The sequence below is a fragment of the Hypanus sabinus genome (assembly GCF_030144855.1).
Source record: "Hypanus sabinus isolate sHypSab1 chromosome 24 unlocalized genomic scaffold, sHypSab1.hap1 SUPER_24_unloc_9, whole genome shotgun sequence".
Taxonomy (NCBI): Eukaryota; Metazoa; Chordata; class Chondrichthyes; order Myliobatiformes; family Dasyatidae; genus Hypanus; species Hypanus sabinus.
In genome coordinates, this window is record NW_026778952.1 from 600,928 (window position 1) to 623,350 (window position 22,423).

At 49.7% G+C, this 22,423-nt stretch overlaps 2 protein-coding genes across 5 annotated transcripts in view; one reads left to right on the forward strand and one right to left on the reverse strand.

Annotated features, from left to right (window-relative positions):
- Positions 1-11,506: 11,506 nt before the first annotated feature.
- Positions 11,507-13,363, reverse strand: LOC132385545 (skin secretory protein xP2-like). The gene has a single exon (XM_059957698.1). The coding sequence runs from the start codon at positions 13,361-13,363 to the stop codon at positions 11,507-11,509; it is 1,857 nt and encodes a 618-aa protein (XP_059813681.1).
- The window catches only part of LOC132385544 (myosin-10-like), a 265,092-nt gene continuing 254,233 nt past the window's right edge, over positions 11,565-22,423 (forward strand). The window contains exon 1 of one of the 4 annotated variants that reach the window (XM_059957694.1): positions 11,565-11,687. The gene's annotated coding sequence lies outside the window, so the exon portion shown is untranslated. Of the gene's footprint in view, positions 11,688-12,018; positions 12,087-12,618; positions 12,690-13,290; positions 13,312-22,423 lie in introns of those variants that run through there. The other 3 variants (XM_059957696.1, XM_059957695.1, XM_059957697.1) reach the window with 3 other exon arrangements.

The following is a 22,423-nucleotide window of genomic DNA, read 5'->3' on the forward strand; positions in this document are numbered from 1 at the left end:
ATTGGCCCGGTGACAGAGCTGCCATTCAGCACAGTTTCCCTCGCATTCCTGGAAGTATAGAAGAATGAGACCAGAGTCTCATTGAGGCTGCCAGCCGGGCAGATGTCAGGATAGTTCCGCTGGTGGGAGAGTCCTAGATTAGTCCCAATCTGGTTACGAGCTGGAGAGGAGGGCAGAGACTGCTATTTAAAACTAAGGTATGTGGAAAACTTCTGCTCTCACAGGCTGGGGAGTCCAGGGAATTCTTTACCCAGGAATTGGCAGGGTCTGGCTGCCGAGGAGGAATATGTGGTGATAGAAAGCGAAGGGAGAGAGAGTGTGAACGGGGATGGGATAGAGGTCTGCCAGCATAGGAGGGGCTGAATTCCCTTCACCCTTCACTTCTGACCCTTCGAGCTGTGCTGATTTAACCCTAGCCTAATTGCAGTGATAGTCAACCCGCTAACCGGTACCTGTCTGGTCCGGACTGCACTCAGACGAAACTCACACATTCATGCGAAGGAACGTACAAACTTTATTCCAGAGGGTGAAGGAACGGAGCCCTGAACTCCCGTGTTTTGAGCTGTGATAGATTGTGCAGATGGGGAGCATACACAAAGGCAGCATCCGGGGAATAAAGAGTCAACGTTTCGGGCCAAAGCCCTTTGTCAGGACTGGAAAGGATGGGGGGAAGTGGGAGACGGGCGAGACGAGGTGAAGGTGGGTGGGTGGGGGAGTGAGAAGCGGGGAGGTGAGAGGTAAAGGGCTGATGGAGAAGGAATCTGATAGATCAGAGTGCATCATGGCAGAAAGGGAAGGAGGAGGGACCAGAGGGAGGGGATGGGTGAGCAAGGAGAAGGGGTAATGGCGTGGCAGAATGGGGAATGGAAAAAGCGAGGAGGGAGGAGGGAGGAGAAATGACCAGAACAGAGAAGAGGATGTTCATGGATGGTTGGAAGCTCCCAAGGCGGAATATGAGGTGTTACTCCTCCATCCTGAGTGTGTTTAGGGTAAGCGGACAAAGCTGGAATTAGACTATAAGATCTGAAAACACAAAACCTGCTGCAGCATCTTTGTGCTTTGCTTAGATTTCCAGCGTCTGCAGATTCTCTCGTCCGTGTGATCAGACCACAAAATTTAGAGCAGGATTAGACAATTTGACCCAGCATTGCATCCTGCCTGACCCATTTTCCCTCTTGTGTCTTCACTCTGGATCTCTTCTTGGCCTGACTAATCAAGAATCTACCAAATATACCCTCCTTTGCCCTCCACAGCCGCCTGTGGCAAAGAATTCCACAGACTCACCACTCTCTGGCCAAAGAAATCCCTCCTCAACTCAGTTCTAAACGCTGTGACCTGTGGTCAGGCTCTCCCACCACAGGAAACATCCGCTCTATCGAGACCTTGCAACTAGAGCTGCTATCATTCGTAAGCCTGCCAGTCCGACTGGGACACTGCTTGTCCTGGTCCAGGTGTAGTGCGTCAGTCCAGAGAAGAGGTTTTTGGAGCCTCTGTCGTGCTGGGTCTTTATGGGACGGGGATGCTAGACCCATGCCCAACCCGCCTCCCCTCACAGGCAGGTTCACGGAGCAGAGGCATTTGGTTCAGTGAAAATCTTGTCTTGCGCTCAGATCAGATCCTTACACAAGTGTACTGAGATAGAACCAGGCAAAACAATAACAGAATGCAGACTAAAGTGTTACAGTTACAGAGAAAGTGAACCTATAGATAAGTGATCAGGTGCAAGCACCACCATCAGATTGTGAGGTCCATCTTACCGTACTGGGGGAACCGTTCAATCGTCTGATAACAGCGGGGTAGAAGCTGTCTTATCGTACTGGGGGACCGTTCAATAGTCTGATAACAGCGGGGTAGAAGCTGTCTTATCGTAATGGGGACCGTTCAATCGTCTGATAACAGCGGGGTAGAAGCTGTCTTATCGTAATGGGGACCGTTCAATCGTCTGATAACAGCGGGGTAGAAGCTGTCTTATCGTAATGGGGACCGTTCAATCGTCTGATAACAGCGGGGTAGAAGCTGTCTTATCGTACTGGGGGACCGTTCAATAGTCTGATAACAGCGGGGTAGAAGCTGTCTTATCGTACTGGGGGACCGTTCAATAGTCTGATAACAGCGGGGTAGAAGCTGTCTTATCGTACTGGGGGACCGTTCAATAGTCTGATAACAGCGGGGTAGAAGCTGTCTTATCGTAATGGGGGCCGTTCAATCGTCTGATAACAGCGGGGTAGAAGCTGTCTTATCGTACTGGGGGACCGTTCAATAGTCTGATAACAGCGGGGTAGAAGCTGTCTTATTGTACTGGGGGGCCGTTCAATAGTCTGATAACAGCGGGGTAGAAGCTGTCTTATCGTACTGCGGGACCGTTCAATAGTCTGATAACAGCGGGGTAGAAGCTGTCTTATCGTACTGGGGGACCGTTCAATAGTCTGATAACAGCGGGGTAGAAGCTGTCTTATCGTACTGGGGGACCGTTCAATAGTCTGATAACAGCGGGGTAGAAGTGGTCTTATCGTACTGGGGGACCGTTCAATAGTCTGATAACAGCGGGGTAGAAGCTGTATTATCGTACTGGGGGGACCGTTCAATAGTCTGATAACAGCGGGGTAGAAGTGGTCTTATCGTACTGGGGGACCGTTCAATAGTCTGATAACAGCGGGGTAGAAGTGGTCTTATCGTACTGGGGGACCGTTCAATAGTCTGATAACAGCGGGGTAGAAGTGGTCTTATCGTACTGGGGGACCGTTCAATAGTCTGATAACAGCGGGGTAGAAGTGGTCTTATCGTACTGGGGGACCGTTCAATAGTCTGATAACAGCGGGGTAGAAGCTGTCTTATCGTACTGGGGGACCGTTCAATAGTCTGCTAACAGCGGGGTAGAAGCTGTCTTATCGTACTGGGGGACCGTTCAATAGTCTGACAACAGCGGGGTAGAAGTGGTCTTATCGTACTGGGGACCGTTCAATAGTCTGATAACAGCGGGGTAGAAGCTGTCTTATCGTACTGGGGGACCATTCAATAGTCTGATAACAGCGGGGTAGAAGCTGTCTTATCGTACTGGGGGACCGTTCAATAGTCTGATAACAGCGGGGTAGAAGCTGTCTTATCGTACTGGTGGACCATTCAATAGTCTGATAACAGCGGGGTAGAAGCTGTCTTATCGTACTGGGGGACCGTTCAATAGTCTGATAACAGCGGGTAGAAGCTGTCTTATCGTACTGGTGGACCATTCAATAGTCTGATAACAGCGGGGTAGAAGCTGTCTTATCGTACTGGGGGACCGTTCCATAGTCTGATAACAGCGGGGTAGAAGCTGTCTTATCGTACTGGGGGACCGTTCAATAGTCTGATAACAGCGGGGTAGAAGCTGACTTATCGTACTGGGGGAACGTTCAATAGTCTGATAACAGCGGGGTAGAAGCTGTCTTATCGTACTGGGGGACCGTTCAATAGTCTGATAACAGCGGGGTAGAAACTGTCTTATCGTACTGGGGGACCGTTTGATAGTCTGATAACAGCGGGGTAGAAGCTGTCTTATCGTACTGGGGGACCATTCAATAGTCTGATAACAGCGGGGTAGAAGCTGTCTTATTGTACTGGAGGACCGTTCAATAGTCTGATAACAGCGGGGTAGAAGCTGTCTTATCGTACTGCGGTCCGTTCAATAGTCTGATACAGCGGGGTGGAAGCTGTCTTATCGTACTGGGGGACCGTTCAATAGTCTGATAACAGCGGGGTAGAAGCTGTCTTATCGTACTGGGGGACCATTCAATAGTCTGATAACAGCGGGGTAGAAGCTGTCTTATCGTACTGGGGGACCGTTCAATAGTCTGATAACAGCGGGGTAGAAGCTGTCTTATCGTACTGGGGGACCGTGCGACAGTCTGGTAACAGCGGGGTAGAAGCTGTCTTATCGTACTGGGGGACCGTTCAATAGTCTGATAACAGCGGGGTAGAAGCTGTCTTATCGTAATGGGGACCGTTCAATCGTCTGATAACAGCGGGGTAGAAGCTGTCTTATCGTAATGGGGACCGTTCAATCGTCTGATAACAGCGGGGTAGAAGCTGTCTTATCGTAATGGGGACCGTTCAATCGTCTGATAACAGCGGGGTAGAAGCTGTCTTATCGTACTGGGGGACCGTTCAATAGTCTGATAACAGCGGGGTAGAAGCTGTCTTATCGTACTGGGGGACCGTTCAATAGTCTGATAACAGCGGGGTAGAAGCTGTCTTATCGTACTGGGGGACCGTTCAATAGTCTGATAACAGCGGGGTAGAAGCTGTCTTATCGTAATGGGGGCCGTTCAATCGTCTGATAACAGCGGGGTAGAAGCTGTCTTATCGTACTGGGGGACCGTTCAATAGTCTGATAACAGCGGGGTAGAAGCTGTCTTATTGTACTGGGGGGCCGTTCAATAGTCTGATAACAGCGGGGTAGAAGCTGTCTTATCGTACTGCGGGACCGTTCAATAGTCTGATAACAGCGGGGTAGAAGCTGTCTTATCGTACTGGGGGACCGTTCAATAGTCTGATAACAGCGGGGTAGAAGCTGTCTTATCGTACTGGGGGACCGTTCAATAGTCTGATAACAGCGGGGTAGAAGTGGTCTTATCGTACTGGGGGACCGTTCAATAGTCTGATAACAGCGGGGTAGAAGCTGTATTATCGTACTGGGGGGACCGTTCAATAGTCTGATAACAGCGGGGTAGAAGTGGTCTTATCGTACTGGGGGACCGTTCAATAGTCTGATAACAGCGGGGTAGAAGTGGTCTTATCGTACTGGGGGACCGTTCAATAGTCTGATAACAGCGGGGTAGAAGTGGTCTTATCGTACTGGGGGACCGTTCAATAGTCTGATAACAGCGGGGTAGAAGTGGTCTTATCGTACTGGGGGACCGTTCAATAGTCTGATAACAGCGGGGTAGAAGCTGTCTTATCGTACTGGGGGACCGTTCAATAGTCTGCTAACAGCGGGGTAGAAGCTGTCTTATCGTACTGGGGGACCGTTCAATAGTCTGACAACAGCGGGGTAGAAGTGGTCTTATCGTACTGGGGACCGTTCAATAGTCTGATAACAGCGGGGTAGAAGCTGTCTTATCGTACTGGGGGACCATTCAATAGTCTGATAACAGCGGGGTAGAAGCTGTCTTATCGTACTGGGGGACCGTTCAATAGTCTGATAACAGCGGGGTAGAAGCTGTCTTATCGTACTGGTGGACCATTCAATAGTCTGATAACAGCGGGGTAGAAGCTGTCTTATCGTACTGGGGGACCGTTCAATAGTCTGATAACAGCGGGTAGAAGCTGTCTTATCGTACTGGTGGACCATTCAATAGTCTGATAACAGCGGGGTAGAAGCTGTCTTATCGTACTGGGGGACCGTTCCATAGTCTGATAACAGCGGGGTAGAAGCTGTCTTATCGTACTGGGGGACCGTTCAATAGTCTGATAACAGCGGGGTAGAAGCTGACTTATCGTACTGGGGGAACGTTCAATAGTCTGATAACAGCGGGGTAGAAGCTGTCTTATCGTACTGGGGGACCGTTCAATAGTCTGATAACAGCGGGGTAGAAACTGTCTTATCGTACTGGGGGACCGTTTGATAGTCTGATAACAGCGGGGTAGAAGCTGTCTTATCGTACTGGGGGACCATTCAATAGTCTGATAACAGCGGGGTAGAAGCTGTCTTATTGTACTGGAGGACCGTTCAATAGTCTGATAACAGCGGGGTAGAAGCTGTCTTATCGTACTGCGGTCCGTTCAATAGTCTGATACAGCGGGGTGGAAGCTGTCTTATCGTACTGGGGGACCGTTCAATAGTCTGATAACAGCGGGGTAGAAGCTGTCTTATCGTACTGGGGGACCATTCAATAGTCTGATAACAGCGGGGTAGAAGCTGTCTTATCGTACTGGGGGACCGTTCAATAGTCTGATAACAGCGGGGTAGAAGCTGTCTTATCGTACTGGGGGACCGTGCGACAGTCTGGTAACAGCGGGGTAGAAGCTGTCTTATCGTACTGGGGGACCGTTCAATAGTCTGATAACAGCGGGGTAGAAGCTGTCTTATCGTACTGGGGGGCCGTTCAATAGTCTGATAACAGCGGGGTAGAAGCTGTCTTACTGTACTGGGGGACCGTTCAATAGTCTGCTAACAGTGGGGTAGAAGCTGTCTTATCGTACTGGGGGACCGTTCAATAGTCTGATCACAGCGGGGTAGAAGCTGTCTTATCGTACTGGGGGGCCGTTCAATAGTCTGATAACAGCGGGGTAGAAGCTGTCTTATCGTACTGGGGGACCGTTCAATAGTCTGATAACTGCAGGGTAGAAGCTGTCTTATCGTACTGGGGACCGTTCAATAGTCTGATAACAGCGGGGTAGAAGCTGTCTTATCGTACTGGGGGACCGTTCAATAGTCTGATAACAGCGGGGTAGAAGCTGTCTTATCGTACTGGGGGACCGTTCAATAGTCTGATAACAGCAGGGTAGAAGCTGTCTTATCGTACTGGGGGACCGTTCAATAGTCTGATAACAGCGGGGTAGAAGCTGTCTTATCGTACTGGGGGACCGTTCAATAGTCTGATAACAGCGGGGTAGAAGCTGTCTTATCGTACTGGGGGACCGTTCAATAGTCTGATAACAGCGGGGTAGAAGCTGTCTTATCGTACTGGGGGACCGTTCAATAGTCTGATAACAGCGGGGTAGAAGCTGTCTTATCGTACTGGGGGACAATTCAATAGTCTGATAACAGCGGGGTAGAAGCTGTCTTATCGTACTGGGGGACCGTTCAATAGTCTGATAACAGCGGGGTAGAAGTGGTCTTATCGTACTGGGGACCGTTCAATAGTCTGATAACAGCGGGGTAGAAGCTGTCTTATCGTACTGGGGACCGTTCAATAGTCTGATAACAGCGGGGTAGAAGCTGTCCTCGAGCCTGGTGGGACATGCTTTCAGGCTTTTGTATCTTCTGCCCGATGGAGGGTTTGGGGGCAGGTTAGAGAGAATGTCCGGTGTAAGTGGGGTATTTGATTACGTTGACTAAGGCGCTGGGAGGTGTAGACAGAGTTCATGGAGGGGAGGCTGGTTTCCGTGATAAGGCAGTAAGACCATAAGACACAGAAGAAGAATTAGGCCATTTGGCCCATCGACTCTGCTCCACCATTCAATCACGGTTGGTGGTGTTGTAGACAGTGTAGAGGATTGTCAAAGATTGCAGAGAGACATTGATAGGATGCAGAAGTGGGCTGAGAAGTGGCAGATGGAGTTCAACCTGGAGAAGTGTGAGGTGGTACACTTTGGAAGGACAAACTCCAAGGCAGAGTACAAAGTAAATGGTAGGGTTCTTGGTAGTGTGGAGGAGCAGAGGGATCTGGGGGTACATGTCCACAGATCTCTGAAAGTTGCCTCACAGGTAGATAGGGTAGTTAAGAAAGCTTATGAAGTGTTAGCTTTCATAAGTGGAGGGATAGAGTTTAAGAGACACGCTGTAATGATGCAGCTCTATAAAACTCTAGTTAGGCCACAGTTGCAGTACTGTGTCCAGTTCTGGCTGCCTCACTATAGGAAGGATGTGGAAGCATTGGAAAGGGTACAGAGGAGATTTACCAGGATGCTGCCTGGTTTAGAGAGTATGGATTATGATCAGAGATTAAGGGAGCTAGGACTTTACTCTCTGGAGAGAAGGAGGATGAGAGGAGACATGATAGAGGTGTACAAGATATTAAGAGGAATAGACAGAGTGGACAGCCAGCGCCTCTTCCCCAGGGCACCACTGCTCAGTACAAGAGGACATGGCTTTAAGGTAAGGGGAGGGAAGTTCAAGGGGGATATTAGAGGAAGGATTTTTACTCAGAGAGTGGTTGGTGCGGGGAATGCACTGCCTGAGACAGTGGTGGAGGCAGATACACTAGTGAAGTTTAAGAGACTACTAGACAGGTATATGGAGGAATTTAAGGTGGGGGGTTATATGGGGGTCAGGGTTTGAGGGTAGGCACAACATTGTGGGCCGAAGGGCCTGTAATGTGCTGTACTAATTATTATTTCTATGTATGTTATATGTATTAAGGTCTATGTTCTATGTACTAATTGACTCCAATATCTTCCCAACCACTGAGGTCAGGCTAACTGGTCTGTAATTTTCTTTCTGCTGCCTTCCTCCTTTCTTAAGTGATATTTGCAATTTTCCAGTCTTTTGGCACCACTTTTGAAAGATCATTACTAATGCCTCCACAATCTCTGCCACGACCATGGAGGAATTATCTACTGAGTCAGTGTGGGTGGAAGTCAGAAACAGGAAAGGGGCAATAATTCTACTGGGTGTTTTTATAGACCCCCAATAGTAACAGGGATGTCGAGGAGCAGGTGAGGAGGCAGATTCTGGAACAGGGCAACAATAACAGGGTTGTTGAGATGGGAATTTTTAACTTTCCTCACATTGACCGACATCTCCTTAGAGCCAGGGGCTTAGATGGGGTGGAGGGGTTTGTCAGGTGTGTTCAGGAAGGTTTCCTAACACAGTATGTAGATAAGCCAGCTAGAGGACAGGCTGCACTTGATCTGGTGTTGGGAAATGAACCTGGTCAGGGGTCAGATCTCTTGGTGCGAGAGCATTTTGGAGATAGTGATCCCAACTTTATCTCCTTTACATGGCATTGAAGAGGGTTGGGAGCCGACAATTTGGGAAAACCTTTAATTGGGGTGAGGGAAATATGATGCTATTAGGCAGGAACTTGGGAGCAGATGGTCTCAGGGAAATGCACATCAGAAATGTGGCAAACGTTCAGGGAACATTTGCATGCCGTTCTGCATAGGTATGTTCCATTGAGGCAGGGGAAGGACGGTAGGTAAAGAACCATGGTGTAGAAAGGCAGTGGAAAGTCTAGTTAAGAAGAAAAGCTTACAAAAGGTTCAAAGGTACTGATGGAGTTCTGGAAAATTACAGAGTTGCCAGGAAGGAGCTTAAGAATGGAATTAGGAGAGCCGGAAGGGGTCATGAGAAGGCCTTGGCGGGCAGGATTAAGGAAAACCCCAAGGCATTCTCCAATTGCGTGAAGAGAAAGAGGATAAGCCGAGTGAGAATAGGACCGATCGTGCAATAGTGGAAGCTTGTGCATGGCGACGGAGGAGGTAGTGGAGATACTTAATGAATACTTAACTTGTATTCACCAGGGAAAAAGACCTTGGCAATTATGGGGACGACTTACAGCAGACTGAAATGCTTGAGCATGTAGACATTAGGAAAGAGGATGTGCTGGAGCTTTTGAAAGTATTAAGTTAGATAAGTCGCCAGGACCAGACGAGATATACTCCAGGCTACTCTGGAAAGTGAGGGAGGAGATTGCTGAGCCTCTGGGGATGTTCCTTGCGTCATCAATAAGGATGGGGGAAGTACCAGAGGATTGGAGGGTTGCAAATGTTGTTCCCTTGTTCAAGAAAGTGAGTAGAGATAACCCAGGAAATTATAGACCAGTGAGACTTACTTCAGTAAGTTGTTGGAGAAGATCCTGAGGCAGGATTTGTGAGCATTTGGAGAGACATAATCTGATTAGGGACAGTCAGCACGGTTTATCAAGGGCAGGTCGTGCCTTATGAACCTGATTGAATTATTTGAGGATGTAACATTAAGGTAGAGCAGTAGATGTAGTATATATGGATTTCAGTAAGGTATTTAATAAGGTTCCCCATGCAAGGCTCAGTCAGAAAGTAAGGAGGCATGGGGTCCAAGGAGACCTTGCTTTGTAGATCCAGAATTGGCTTGTCCACAGAAGGCAAAGGGTGGTTGTAGATGGATTGTATTCCACTTGGAGGACGGTGACCAGTGGCGTTCTGCAGGAATCTGTTCTGGGACCCCTCCTCTTTGATTTTTATAAATGACCTGGATGTAGAAGTAGAAGAGTGGATTAGTAAGTTGCTGATGACACAAAAGTTGGGGATGTTGTGGATAGTCTCGAGGGTTATCAGAAGTTACAGTGGGACAGCTATAGGATGCAGAACTGGGCTGAGAGGTGTAAGATGGAGTTCAACCCAGATGTGAATGTCAGCTATCTCATTGGCTTTCAACAAACTCACTCTCTTGAGGTGTGTTACCAGCCTGATTTTCCCAAACAACCTGCATGTTGAAATCTTTCATGACTATCATAACATTGCCCTTTTGACTCGCCTTTTCTATTTCCTGTTGTAATCTGTGAACCACATCTCAGTTACTGTTGGGAGGCCTGTGTATAACTGCCATCAGGGTCCGTTTACCCTTGCAGTTTCTTAACTCAACCCCCAAGGATTCAACATTATCCAATCCTATGTCACATCCTTCGACTGATTTGATGCCACACCACGCCCTCTGCCTACCTTCCTATCCCTCTGATACAACGTGTAGCCTTGGACATTCAGCTCCCAACTACGAAAATCCTTCAGCCTCAATTCAGTGACAGCCACAACATCAGACCTGACAATCTGTAATAGCACAAGAAGATCATCCACCTTATTCCTTACACTCCGTGCATTGAGATAATACACGTTGAGTTCTGTATTTGCTGCCCTTTTTCATTCTGAATCCCTAACGCACCTTGCTGGCTGCAATTATATCCCATCTCCTGACTGTCCTTCGTGTCTGACACACACTATCTTTGCTTTTTTATCATCTGTCCTATCATCCTGAATCCCTTTACTCTGGTTCACACTCCCACCAAATTAGTTTAAACTCTCCCTGACTGCTCTAAGAAACTGCCCACAGGAGTATCGTTCCCCTCGGGTTCAGGTGCAACCCCGTCCCTTTTGAACACGTCATACCTCCCCCAGAAGAGATCCCAATTGCCCAAGAACCTGAAGCCCTGCCCCTGCACCAGCTTCTCAGCCTAACGTTTATCTCCCAAATCATCCAATTTCTACTCTCAGTGTGGCACAGGCAGCAATCCAGAAATTACCACCCAGGGGTCTCAGCTCTCCAAATTCTCTTTTCAGGAACTCTTTGCTTTTCTTCCTTAGGTCACAACTCTCTGCAGCTTCCTGTGGCCACGGGTTGCTGATGAAGTGAATGAAAAATCCCAGTGTGAATGGCAGGTCGCTGCCCCATCTTCCCCACAGGCTGTGGCGGGCAATGAGGGGCTAGCATTTCCTCAGACTCCGAATGAGATGTGTGTCCGCACTGGAGGGGAAGGGGGCCAGGGATGGTCAGTGAGAGGGAGAGGGGAAGCTCGGAGCGGGAGAGGAGCGTAGGTGGAGGCCCAGAGATGGTGAGCCTCCTGCATCGCGGGTTGACCGCAGTCCTCATCCTCATCCTCATCCTCACTCACTCTTCTCCAGCCTCCTCATTGCGCTTCCCTCCTGCCAATCACCCCGGCCTCGCATCCTATTGGCAAATCTCTCCAATCAATCACAGCTTCCGAGCAGGCAGTGGTCAACAAGTCCATCAATCAAACGGCCCACGTGCTGACCCCGATTGGCTGCAGCCTCCCCACTCGCGCCAATAGATGAGTCACTGGACGGTTTGCCCTTCCATTGGACCAACCCGCATCCGTCATCGATGGACCATTGGTTGGGAGGTGCAGAACGCCCCGCCCATCCGGCGGCGCAGGCGCAGGAGGGCGGAGCGGGGCTTGTTTGCGAGGCGGGACCGCAAGCCGGGCCTCCGCCCCTCGGCCGAGCCCAGCGCACTGCGACCGGGACCGGGACCGGGACCGGAGCCCCTCGGCCGGCAGGTGAGCACCGGAGCCCCTCCGTCCCCTCGGCCGAGCCCAGCGCACTGCGACCGGGACCGGGACCGGAGCCCCTCCGTCCCCTCGGCCGAGCCCAGCGCATTGCGACCGGGACCGGGACCGGAGCCCCTCGGCCGGCAGGTGAGCACCGGAGCCCCTCCGTCCCCTCGGCCGAGCCCAGCGCACTGCGACCGGGACCGGGACCGGAGCCCCTCGGCCGGCAGGTGAGCACCGGAGCCCCTCCGTCCCCTCGGCCGAGCCCAGCGCACTGCGACCGGGACCGGGACCGGGACCGGAGCCCCTCGGCCGGCAGGTGAGCACCGGAGCCCCTCCGTCCCCTCGGCCGAGCCCAGCGCACTGCGACCGGGACCGGGACCGGGACCGGAGCCCCTCGGCCGGCAGGTGAGCACCGGAGCCCCTCCGTCCCCTCGGCCGAGCCCAGCGCACTGCGACCGGGACCGGGACCGGAGCCCCTCGGCCGGCAGGTGAGCACCGGAGCCCCTCCGTCCCCTCGGCCGAGCCCAGCGCACTGCGACCGGGACCGGGACCGGAGCCCCTCGGCCGGCAGGTGAGCATCGGAACCCCTCCGTCCCCTTGGCCGAGCCCAGCGCACTGCGACCGGGACCGGGACCGGAGCCCCACGGCCGGCAGGTGAGCACCGGAGCCCCACGGCCGGCAGGTGAGCACCGGAGCCCCTCCGTCCCCTCGGCCGAGCCCAGCGCACTGCGACCGGGACCGGAGCCCCTCGGCCGGCAGGTGAGCACCGGAGCCCCTCCGTCCCCTTGGCCGAGCCCAGCGCACTGCGACCGGGACCGGAGCCGGAGCCCCTCGGCCGGCAGGTGAGCACCGGAGCCCCTCCGTCCCCTTGGCCGAGCCCAGCGCACTGCGACCGGGACCGGAGCCGGAGCCCCTCGGCCGGCAGGTGAGCACCGGAGCCCCTCCGTCCCCTCGGCCGAGCCCAGCGCACTGCGACCGGGACCGGGACCGGAGCCCCTCGGCCGGCAGGTGAGCACCGGAGCCCCTCCGTCCCCTCGGCCGAGCCCAGCGCACTGCGACCGGGACCGGAGCCGGAGCCCCTCGGCCGGCAGGTGAGCACCGGAGCCCCTCCGTCCCCTCGGCTGAGCCCAGCGCACTGCGACCGGGACCGGGACCGGAGCCGGAGCCCCTCGGCCGGCAGGTGAGCACCAGAGCCCCTCCGTCCCCTCGGCCGAGCCCAGCGCACTGCGACCGGGACCGGGACCGGAGCCGGAGCCCCTCGGCCGGCAGGTGAGCACCGGAGCCCCTCCGTCCCCTCGGCCGAGCCCAGCGCACTGCGACCGGGACCGGGACCCCTCGGCCGGCAGGTGAGCACCGGAGCCCCTCCGTCCCCTCGGCCGAGCCCAGCGCACTGCGACCGGGACCGGGACCGGAGCCGGAGCCCCTCGGCCGGCAGGTGAGCACCGGAGCCCCTCCGTCCCCTTGGCCGAGCCCAGCGCACTGCGACCGGGACCGGGCAGGTGAGCACCGGAGCCCCTCCGTCCCTCGGCCGAGCCCAGCGCACTGCGACCGGGACCGGAGCCCCTCCGTCCCCTCGGCCGAGCCCAGCGCACTGCGACCGGGACCGGAGCCGGAGCCCCTCGGCCGGCAGGTGAGCACCGGAGCCCCTCCGTCCCCTCTGCACTACATGCAGCGGTTGCCATCATCTGCATCTGCTCTTCCTGCACGGGAGGTTTTACTTTTTAAATGCCATTCACCTGCAAGGTATTGAATGCAGTGGGGTTAGGGGGGCATTTCCCGCAGTTTCTACCTCCTTAACTGCACCGGGTTCCTGCAGGGAAGAATGTGTACGCGAGATTGCCCACTGCTCGGATGTGTGGCGTGGGGGGGGGGGGGGCATTGCGTTCGTTATTTGTATGTTTTGCTGCAAGAGAGGGTTTGGCGTTTTTTCCTGCCCTGTCGCTAGGAGGGTGACATTTTCTAAATCTGGTTCACTTGGTGTCGAAGTCATCTCCAAGCCCGCGCAAGTTGCGATGCACACCTGACTCCGGAGGTTGACTGCGCATTGCTGGCAAGCTGGCGACCGTCAGGTCTTGTGCCAGGATTTTATTGATGCTTTTCTTTTTGGTGACCTGCATCTGTAATTCCTGCGAGTGTTTGGGGAGGAGGGGAGGGGGTGGAATTTGTGTCAGGATGCCTGACGTTTTTTTTGTGTGGGGACATTCGCTTGTGGTCATCTGCAGTTGTCTGAATTGCTCGTTGTGTGCTGGCGGAGCGTTGCGGCGAACGGTGCGAGGTCGCATCTGGAATAGCCCAGCCCTTCGTCCATTCACCCCCCTCCCCGTTCATGTGGCCATCAAAACATGTCTTAGAAGCCTCCCCGCAGCGCATCCGCCACTCTCCGTGTGTAAAACGCCGCTTGGGCCTCACATCCCTCTCCTTTGGATCGGAAATGCATGCCCTCTGGTATTTAAATCCTTGCAAGTCTCCGCAGCCTCTCCTCCAATGCAGGCAGCACCTTTGCTGTTCGAAAGGTGCGAGGGGGATTCACCTTGGGTTCGGTGATTGCATCTCTGTCTCTCCAGCCTACACCTGTCACCCGCCCACATTCCTGTCCAAGCCCATCTCGCTCACTGGGTCACAGGCCTCTGTACTCAGCCGACAGACAGGTGATTCCCGTGGCCACAGCGAACCCCGGACCTGGAGCTTCTGCAGTGGGATGGGGTCGGTTGCCCCATACCCGGCCCAAGGTTTGAGATCGGGTTCCTCGAAGTAGGCGACTTCCGGACTTGTTGGTGGCAGCAACTGGCTGATGTCGGGAAAGAAAGTAGATGGGCAGAAGCAGTTAGGGAGAACCCAGAAATATTCCTTGCCAGAGTGTGAACAGGTGGATATTCTTGCAGATCAACCATGTAGGCATGGAGAAGGGATGGTGCCTTGGAGAAAAGCTGAAAGTACATGTGTCACCAAATACAAACGTGAAATTAGTTTTCTTGTGGGCATTCACAGTAAAACCAAGAAGCTCAACGATTGCAACCAACAGGACAGACACCCAGAGTGCAAAAACCAGCCAGTCGTGCAAATACAGAAATAAATAATAGCAATGAATTTTAAAAATCAAGAACGTGAGATGGAAGTGAGTCCACCATGTTTGACCTCTGTTTATTTTCTGATCCTTAGCTTTCTTTCAGGAGTCGGGGGTGATGAGCAGTTTTAATTCCAAGATTTCAGCTTATTTTAAGAGTACACAAATACTCAGCAAACTAAATAAAGAGCTGAGAAACGATGGAACGGGTGTGAATACAAAAACAATAAAGAAGCCAAGATGGCAGCTCTGAAAAATCCATCACTTTTATAATAGACTGAGGAAAATTCCTTCAATAGGAATAAACTAGTTAATAGGCTACGGAATTAAAACAGTGACATCACGTGGGTGTTTAGCCAATGAAAAATGAGGACGGTGATAAACCGTTAGTTTAGCTGCTGTACCACTTTCTGCCAGTGAGTGTGAAAAATACGTGAGTTTGTTTAAAAACCGGTTTCCCACAGTAGCTCGTGGGAGCAGTTCAGTGATAGGGTGAGGGAAGTTATCCCCACTGGTTCAGGAGCCTGGTGGTGCGAGTCCTGTACCGCCTTCCTGATGTCAGTGAGAAGAGAGCCTGGGTGGTGGGGGTTCCTGATGATGGACCGGCAGCGCTTTGTGTAGATGTGCTCAGTGGGGTGAAAAGAAGTATTCCGTGATAGTCTAGAACCGCCGGAATTAGAGGTTGAGCAGGCTCATCGGGAACCTTTCCGAAGGGTTAGCGTGTTGCAGACCCTGACATCTTGCACGATGTCATTGTTTTCCCTGTGACTGTGCGGGTTCCATCGATGTGCTGGTTAATTGGTCATTGTGAATTGTCCTGTGATTAGACGAGGGTGAAGTAGGTTGGGTGGGTGTTCGGCCCTTTGGGCCGTAAAGACCAGTTCCACTCTGTGTCCCTAAATCCGGGAACTGAAGGCCCGATTGGTCATGGCGAAGTTATTGCGGGAAGTTCTCGGAGACGGGATCTACCAACGTTTGGAAAGAGCCAGTGAGCAAATCAGCAGGAAGGCTGCATATCCATCGGGAGAGGGGACAGGAGCCTCAGGACCCACACCATCAGCTTCATGAACAGCCCTCATCGATCAGGAGCCTCAACCAAATGGGGTAACTTAATTTGCCCTGTCCCCACGACCTAGGGTCAAGGGCTCTTCAAATCATGTTCGTGATATTTATTGCTTATTCATCTATAATTATTTACTTCTGTATTTTTGGAATTGTGTTGTCTTTGGCACTGGTTGGTGCAGGCATCATTGATTCACTTACTGTTGTGGGGTTAGATTCAGATTTCAATGTCAGGGGCCGTGTACTCTTCAGATGTGATCTCCATGTTGAGTGTACCCACAAGGGTTGTCCGTGGTGACATATCTACTCGGAATGGGGAAGTATGGTCATTGCCTCAGATGATAAGGGTTGTACGTGGTGACATATCTATTTGCATGGGGAAGTATGGTCATTCTCTGATAAGAGTTCTGCGTGGTGACATATCTACTAGGAATGGGGAAGTATGGTCATTCTCTCAGATGATAAGGGTTGTACGTGGTGACATATCTACTTGGAATGGGGATGGATGGTCATTCTCTCAGATGATAAGGGTTGTACGTGGTGACATATCTACTTGGAATGGGGAAGTATGGTCATTATCTCAGATGATAACGGTTGTACGTGGTGACATATCTACTAGGAATGGGGAAGAATGGTCATTATATCAGATGATAACGGTTGTACGTGGTGACATATCTACTAGGAATGGGGAAGTATGGTCATTATCTCAGATGATAAGGGTTGTACGTGGTGACATATCTACTTGGAATGGGGAAGTATGGTCATTCTCAGATGATAAGGGTTGTCTGTGGTGACATATGTACTTGGAATGGGGAAGTATGGTCATTCTCAGATGATAAGGGTTGTACGTGTTGACATATGTACTTGGAATGGGGAAGTATGGTCATTCTCAGATGATAAGGGTTGTAAGTGGTGACATATCTACTTGGAAGGGGGAAGTATGGTCATTCTCTCAGATGATAAGGGTTGTACGTGGTGACATATCTACTTGGAATGGGGAAGTATGGTCATTCTCTGATAAGGGTTGTAGGTGGTGACGTATCTACTAGGAATGGGGAAGTATGGTCATTCTCTCAGATGATAATGTTTGTCCGTGGTGACATATCTACTTGGAATGGGGAAGTATGGTCATTCTCTCAGATGATAAGGGTTGTACGTGGTGACATATCTACTTGGAATGGGGAAGTATGGTCATTCTCTGATAAGGGTTGTACGTGGTGACATATCTACTTGGAATGGGGAAGTATGGTCATTCTCTCAGATGATAAGGGTGTACGTGGTGACTTATCTACTTGGAATGGGGAAGTATGGTCATTCTCAGATAATAAGGGTTGTACATGGTGACATATCTACTTGGAATGGGGAAGTATTGTCATTCTCAGATAATAAGGATTGTACGTGGTGACATATCTACTTGGAATGGGGAAGTATTGTCATTCTCAGATAAGGGTTGTACGTGGTGACATATCTACTTGGAATGGGGAAGCATGGTCATTCTCAGATAATAAGGGTTGTACGTGGTGACATATCTACTTGGAATGGGAAAGTATGGTCATTCTCTCAGATGATAAGGGTTGTACGTGGTGACATATCTACTTGGAATGGGAAAGTATGGTCATTCTCTCAGATGATAAGGGTTGTACGTGTTGACATATGTACTTGGAATGGGGAAGTATGGTCATTCTCAGATGATAAGGTTTTACGTGGTGACATATCTACTTGGAATGGGGAAGTATGGTCATTCTCAGATGATAAGGGTTGTACGTGGTGACATATCTACTTGGAATGGGGAAGTATGGTCATTCTCTCAGATGATAAGGGTTGTACGTGGTGACATATGTACTTGGAATGGGGAAGTATAGTCATTCTCAGATGATAAGGGTTGTACGTGGTGACATATCTACTTGGAATGGGGAAGTATGGTCATTCTCTCAGATGATAAGGGTTGTACGTGGTGACATATCTACTTGGAATGGGGAAGTATTGTCATTCTCAGATAAGGGTTGTACGTGGTGACATATCTACTTGGAATGGGGAAGTATTGTCATTCTCAGATAATAAGGGTTGTACGTGGTGACATATCTACTTGGAATGGGGAAGTATGGTCATTCTCAGATAATAAGGGTTGTACGTGGTGACATATCTACTTGGAATGGGAAAGTATGGTCATTCTCTCAGATGATAAGGGTTGTACGTGGTGACATATCTACTTGGAATGGGGAAGTATGGTCATTCTCTCAGATGATAAGGGTTGTACGTGGTGACATATCTACTTGGAATGGGGAAGTATGGTCTTTCTCTCAGATGATAAGGGTTGTACGTGGTGACATATCTACTTGGAATGGGGAAGTATGGTCATTCTCAGATGATAAGGGTTGTACGTGTTGACATATGTACTTGGAATGGGGAAGTATGGTCATTCTCAGATGATAAGGTTTTACGTGGTGACATATCTACTTGGAATGGGGAAGTATGGTCATTCTCAGATGATAAGGGTTGTACGTGGTGACATATCTACTTGGAATGGGGAAGTATGGTCATTCTCTCAGATGATAAGGGTTGTACGTGGTGACATATGTACTTGGAATAGGGAAGTATAGTCATTCTCAGATGATAAGGGTTGTACGTTGTGACATATCTACTTGGAATGGGGAAGTATGGTTATTCTCTCAGATGATAAGGGTTGTACCTGGTGACATATCTACTTGGAATGGGGAAGTATGGTCATCCTCTCAGATGATAATTGTTGTACGTGGTGACATATCTACTTGGAATGGGGAAGTATGGTCATTCTCAGATGATAATTGTTGTACGTGGTGACATATCTACTTGGAATGGGTAAGTATGGTCATTCTCTCAGATAAGGGTTGTACGTGGTCACATATCTACTTGGAAGGGGGAAGTATGGTCATTCTCTCAGATAAGGGTTGTACGTGGTGACATATCGACTTGGAAGGGGGAAGTATGGTCATTCTCTCAGATGATAAGGGTTGTACGTGGTGACATATCTACTTGGAATGGGGAAGTATGGTCATTCTCTCAGATGATAAGGGGTGTACGTGATGACATATGTACTTGGAATGGGGAAGTATGGTCATTCTCAGATGATACGGGCTGTACCTGGTGACATATCTACTTGGAATGGGGAAGTATGGTCATCCTCTCAGATGATAAGGGTTGTACGTGGTGACATATCTACTTGGAATGGGGAAGTACGGTCATTCTCAGATGATAAGGGTTGTACGTGGTCACATATCTACTTGGAAGGGGGAAGTATGGTCATTCTCTCAGATAAGGGTTGTACGTGGTGACATATATCTTGGAAGGGGGAAGTATGGTCATTCTCTCAGATGATAAGGGTTGTACGTGGTGACATATCTACTAGGAATGGGGAAGTATGGTCATTCTCTCAGATGATAATGTTTGTCCGTGGTGACATATCTACTTGGAATGGGGAAGTATGGTCATTCTCTCAGATGATAAGGGTTGTACGTGGTGACATATCTACTTGGAATGGGGAAGTATGGTCATTCTCTGATAAGGGTTGTACGTGGTGACATATCTACTTGGAATGGGGAAGTATGGTCATTCTCTCAGATGATAAGGGTTGTACGTGGTGACATATCTACTTGGAATGGGGAAGTATGGTCATTCTCAGATAATAAGGGTTGTACGTGGTGACCTATCTACTTGGAATGGGGAAGTATTGTCAGTCTCTCAGATGATAAGGGTTGTACGTGGTGACATATCTACTTGGAGTGGGGAAGTATGGTCATTCTCTCAGATGATAAGGGTTGTACGTGTTGACATATCTACTTGGAAGGGGGAAGTATGGTCATTCTCTCAGATGATAAGGGATGTACGTGGTGACATATCTACTTGGAATGGGGAAGTATGGTCTTTCTCTCAGATGATAAGGGTTGTACGTGGTGACATATCTACTTGGAATGGGGAAGTATGGTCATTCTCAGATGATAAGGGTTGTACGTGTTGACATATGTACTTGGAATGGGGAAGTATGGTCATTCTCCGATGTTAAGGTTTTACGTGGTGACATATCTACTTGGAATGGGGAAGTATGGTCATTCTCAGATGATAAGGGTTGTACGTGGTGACATATCTACTTGGAATGGGGAAGTATGGTCATTCTCTCAGATGATAAGGGTTGTACGTGGTGACATATGTACTTGGAATGGGGAAGTATAGTCATTCTCAGATGATAAGGGTTGTACGTTGTGACATATCTACTTGGAATGGGGAAGTATGGTTATTCTCTCAGATGATAAGGGTTGTACCTGGTGACATATCTACTTGGAATGGGGAAGTATGGTCATCCTCTCAGATGATAATTGTTGTACGTGGTGACATATCTACTTGGAATGGGGAAGTATGGTCATTCTCAGATGATATTTGTTGTACGTGGTGACATATCTACTTGGAATGGGGAAGTATGGTCATTCTCTCAGATGATAAAGGTTGTACGTGGTGACATATCTACTTGGAATGGGGAAGTCTGGTCATTCTCAGATGATAATTGTACGTGGTGACATATCTACTTGGAATGGGGAAGTATGGTCATTCTCTCAGATAAGGGTTGTACGTGGTCACATATCTACTTGGAAGGGGGAAGTATGGTCATTCTCTCAGATAAGGGTTGTACGTGGTGACATATTGACTTGGAAGGGGGAAGTATGGTCATTCTCTCAGATGATAAGGGTTGTACGTGGTGACATATCTACTTGGAATGGGGAAGTATGGTCATTCTCTCAGATGATAAGGGGTGTACGTGGTGACATATGTACTTGGAATGGGGAAGTATGGTCATTCTCAAATGATACGGGCTGTACCTGGTGACATATCTACTTGGAATGGGGAAGTATGGTCATCCTCTCAGATGATAAGGGTTGTACGTGGTGACATATCTACTTGGAATGGGGAAGTATGGTCATTCTCAGATAATAAGGGTTGTACGTGGTGACCTATCTACTTGGAATGGGGAAGTATGGTCATTCTCAGATGATAAGGGTTGTACGTGGTCACATATCTACTTGGAAGGGGGAAGTATGGTCATTCGCTCAGATAAGGGTTGTACGTGGTGACATATATCTTGGAAGGGGGAAGTATGGTCATTCTCTCAGATGATAAGGGTTGTACGTGGTGACATATGTACTAGGAATGGGGAAGTATGGTCATTCTCTCAGATGATAATGTTTGTCCGTGGTGACATATCTACTTGGAATGGGGAAGTATGGTCATTCTCTCAGATGATAAGGGTTGTACGTGGTGACATATCTACTTGGAATGGGGAAGTATGGTCATTCTCTGATAAGGGTTTTACGTGGTGACATATCTACTTGGAATGGGGAAGTATGGTCATTCTCAGATAATAAGGGTTGTACGTGGTGACCTATCTACTTGGAATGGGGAAGTATTGTCAGTCTCTCAGATGATAAGGATTGTACGTGGTGACATATCTACTTGGAATGGGGAAGTATGGTCATTCTCTCAGATGATAAGGGTTGTACGTGGTGACATATGTACTTGGAATGGGGAAGTTTAGTCATTCTCAGATGATAAGGGTTGTACGTTGTGACATATCTACCTGGAATGGGGAAGTATGGTTATTCTCTCAGATGATAAGGGTTGTACCTGGTGACATATCTACTTGGAATGGGGAAGTATGGTCATCCTCTCAGATGATAATTGTTGTACGTGGTGACATATCTACTTGGAATGGGGAAGTATGGTCATTCTCAGATGATATTTGTTGTACGTGGTGACATATCTACTTGGAATGGGGAAGTATGGTCATTCTCTCAGATGATAAAGGTTGTACGTGGTGACATATCTACTTGGAATGGGGAAGTCTGGTCATTCTCAGATGATAATTGTACGTGGTGACATATCTACTTGGAATGGGGAAGTATGGTCATTCTCTCAGATAAGGGTTGTACGTGGTCACATATCTACTTGGAAGGGGGAAGTATGGTCATTCTCTCAGATAAGGGTTGTACGTGGTGACATATTGACTTGGAAGGGGGAAGTATGGTCATTCTCTCAGATGATAAGGGTTGTACGTGGTGACATATCTACTTGGAATGGGGAAGTATGGTCATTCTCTCAGATGATAAGGGGTGTACGTGGTGACATATGTACTTGGAATGGGGAAGTATGGTCATTCTCAAATGATACGGGCTGTACCTGGTGACATATCTACTTGGAATGGGGAAGTATGGTCATTCTCTCAGATGATAAGGGGTGTACGTGGTGACATATGTACTTGGAATGGGGAAGTATGGTCATTCTCAAATGATACGGGCTGTACCTGGTGACATATCTACTTGGAATGGGGAAGTATGGTCATCCTCTCAGATGATAAGGGTTGTACGTGGTGACATATCTACTTGGAATGGGGAAGTATGGTCATTCTCAGATAATAAGGGTTGTACGTGGTGACCTATCTACTTGGAATGGGGAAGTATGGTCATTCTCAGATGATAAGGGTTGTACGTGGTCACATATCTACTTGGAAGGGGGAAGTATGGTCATTCGCTCAGATAAGGGTTGTACGTGGTGACATATATCTTGGAAGGGGGAAGTATGGTCATTCTCTCAG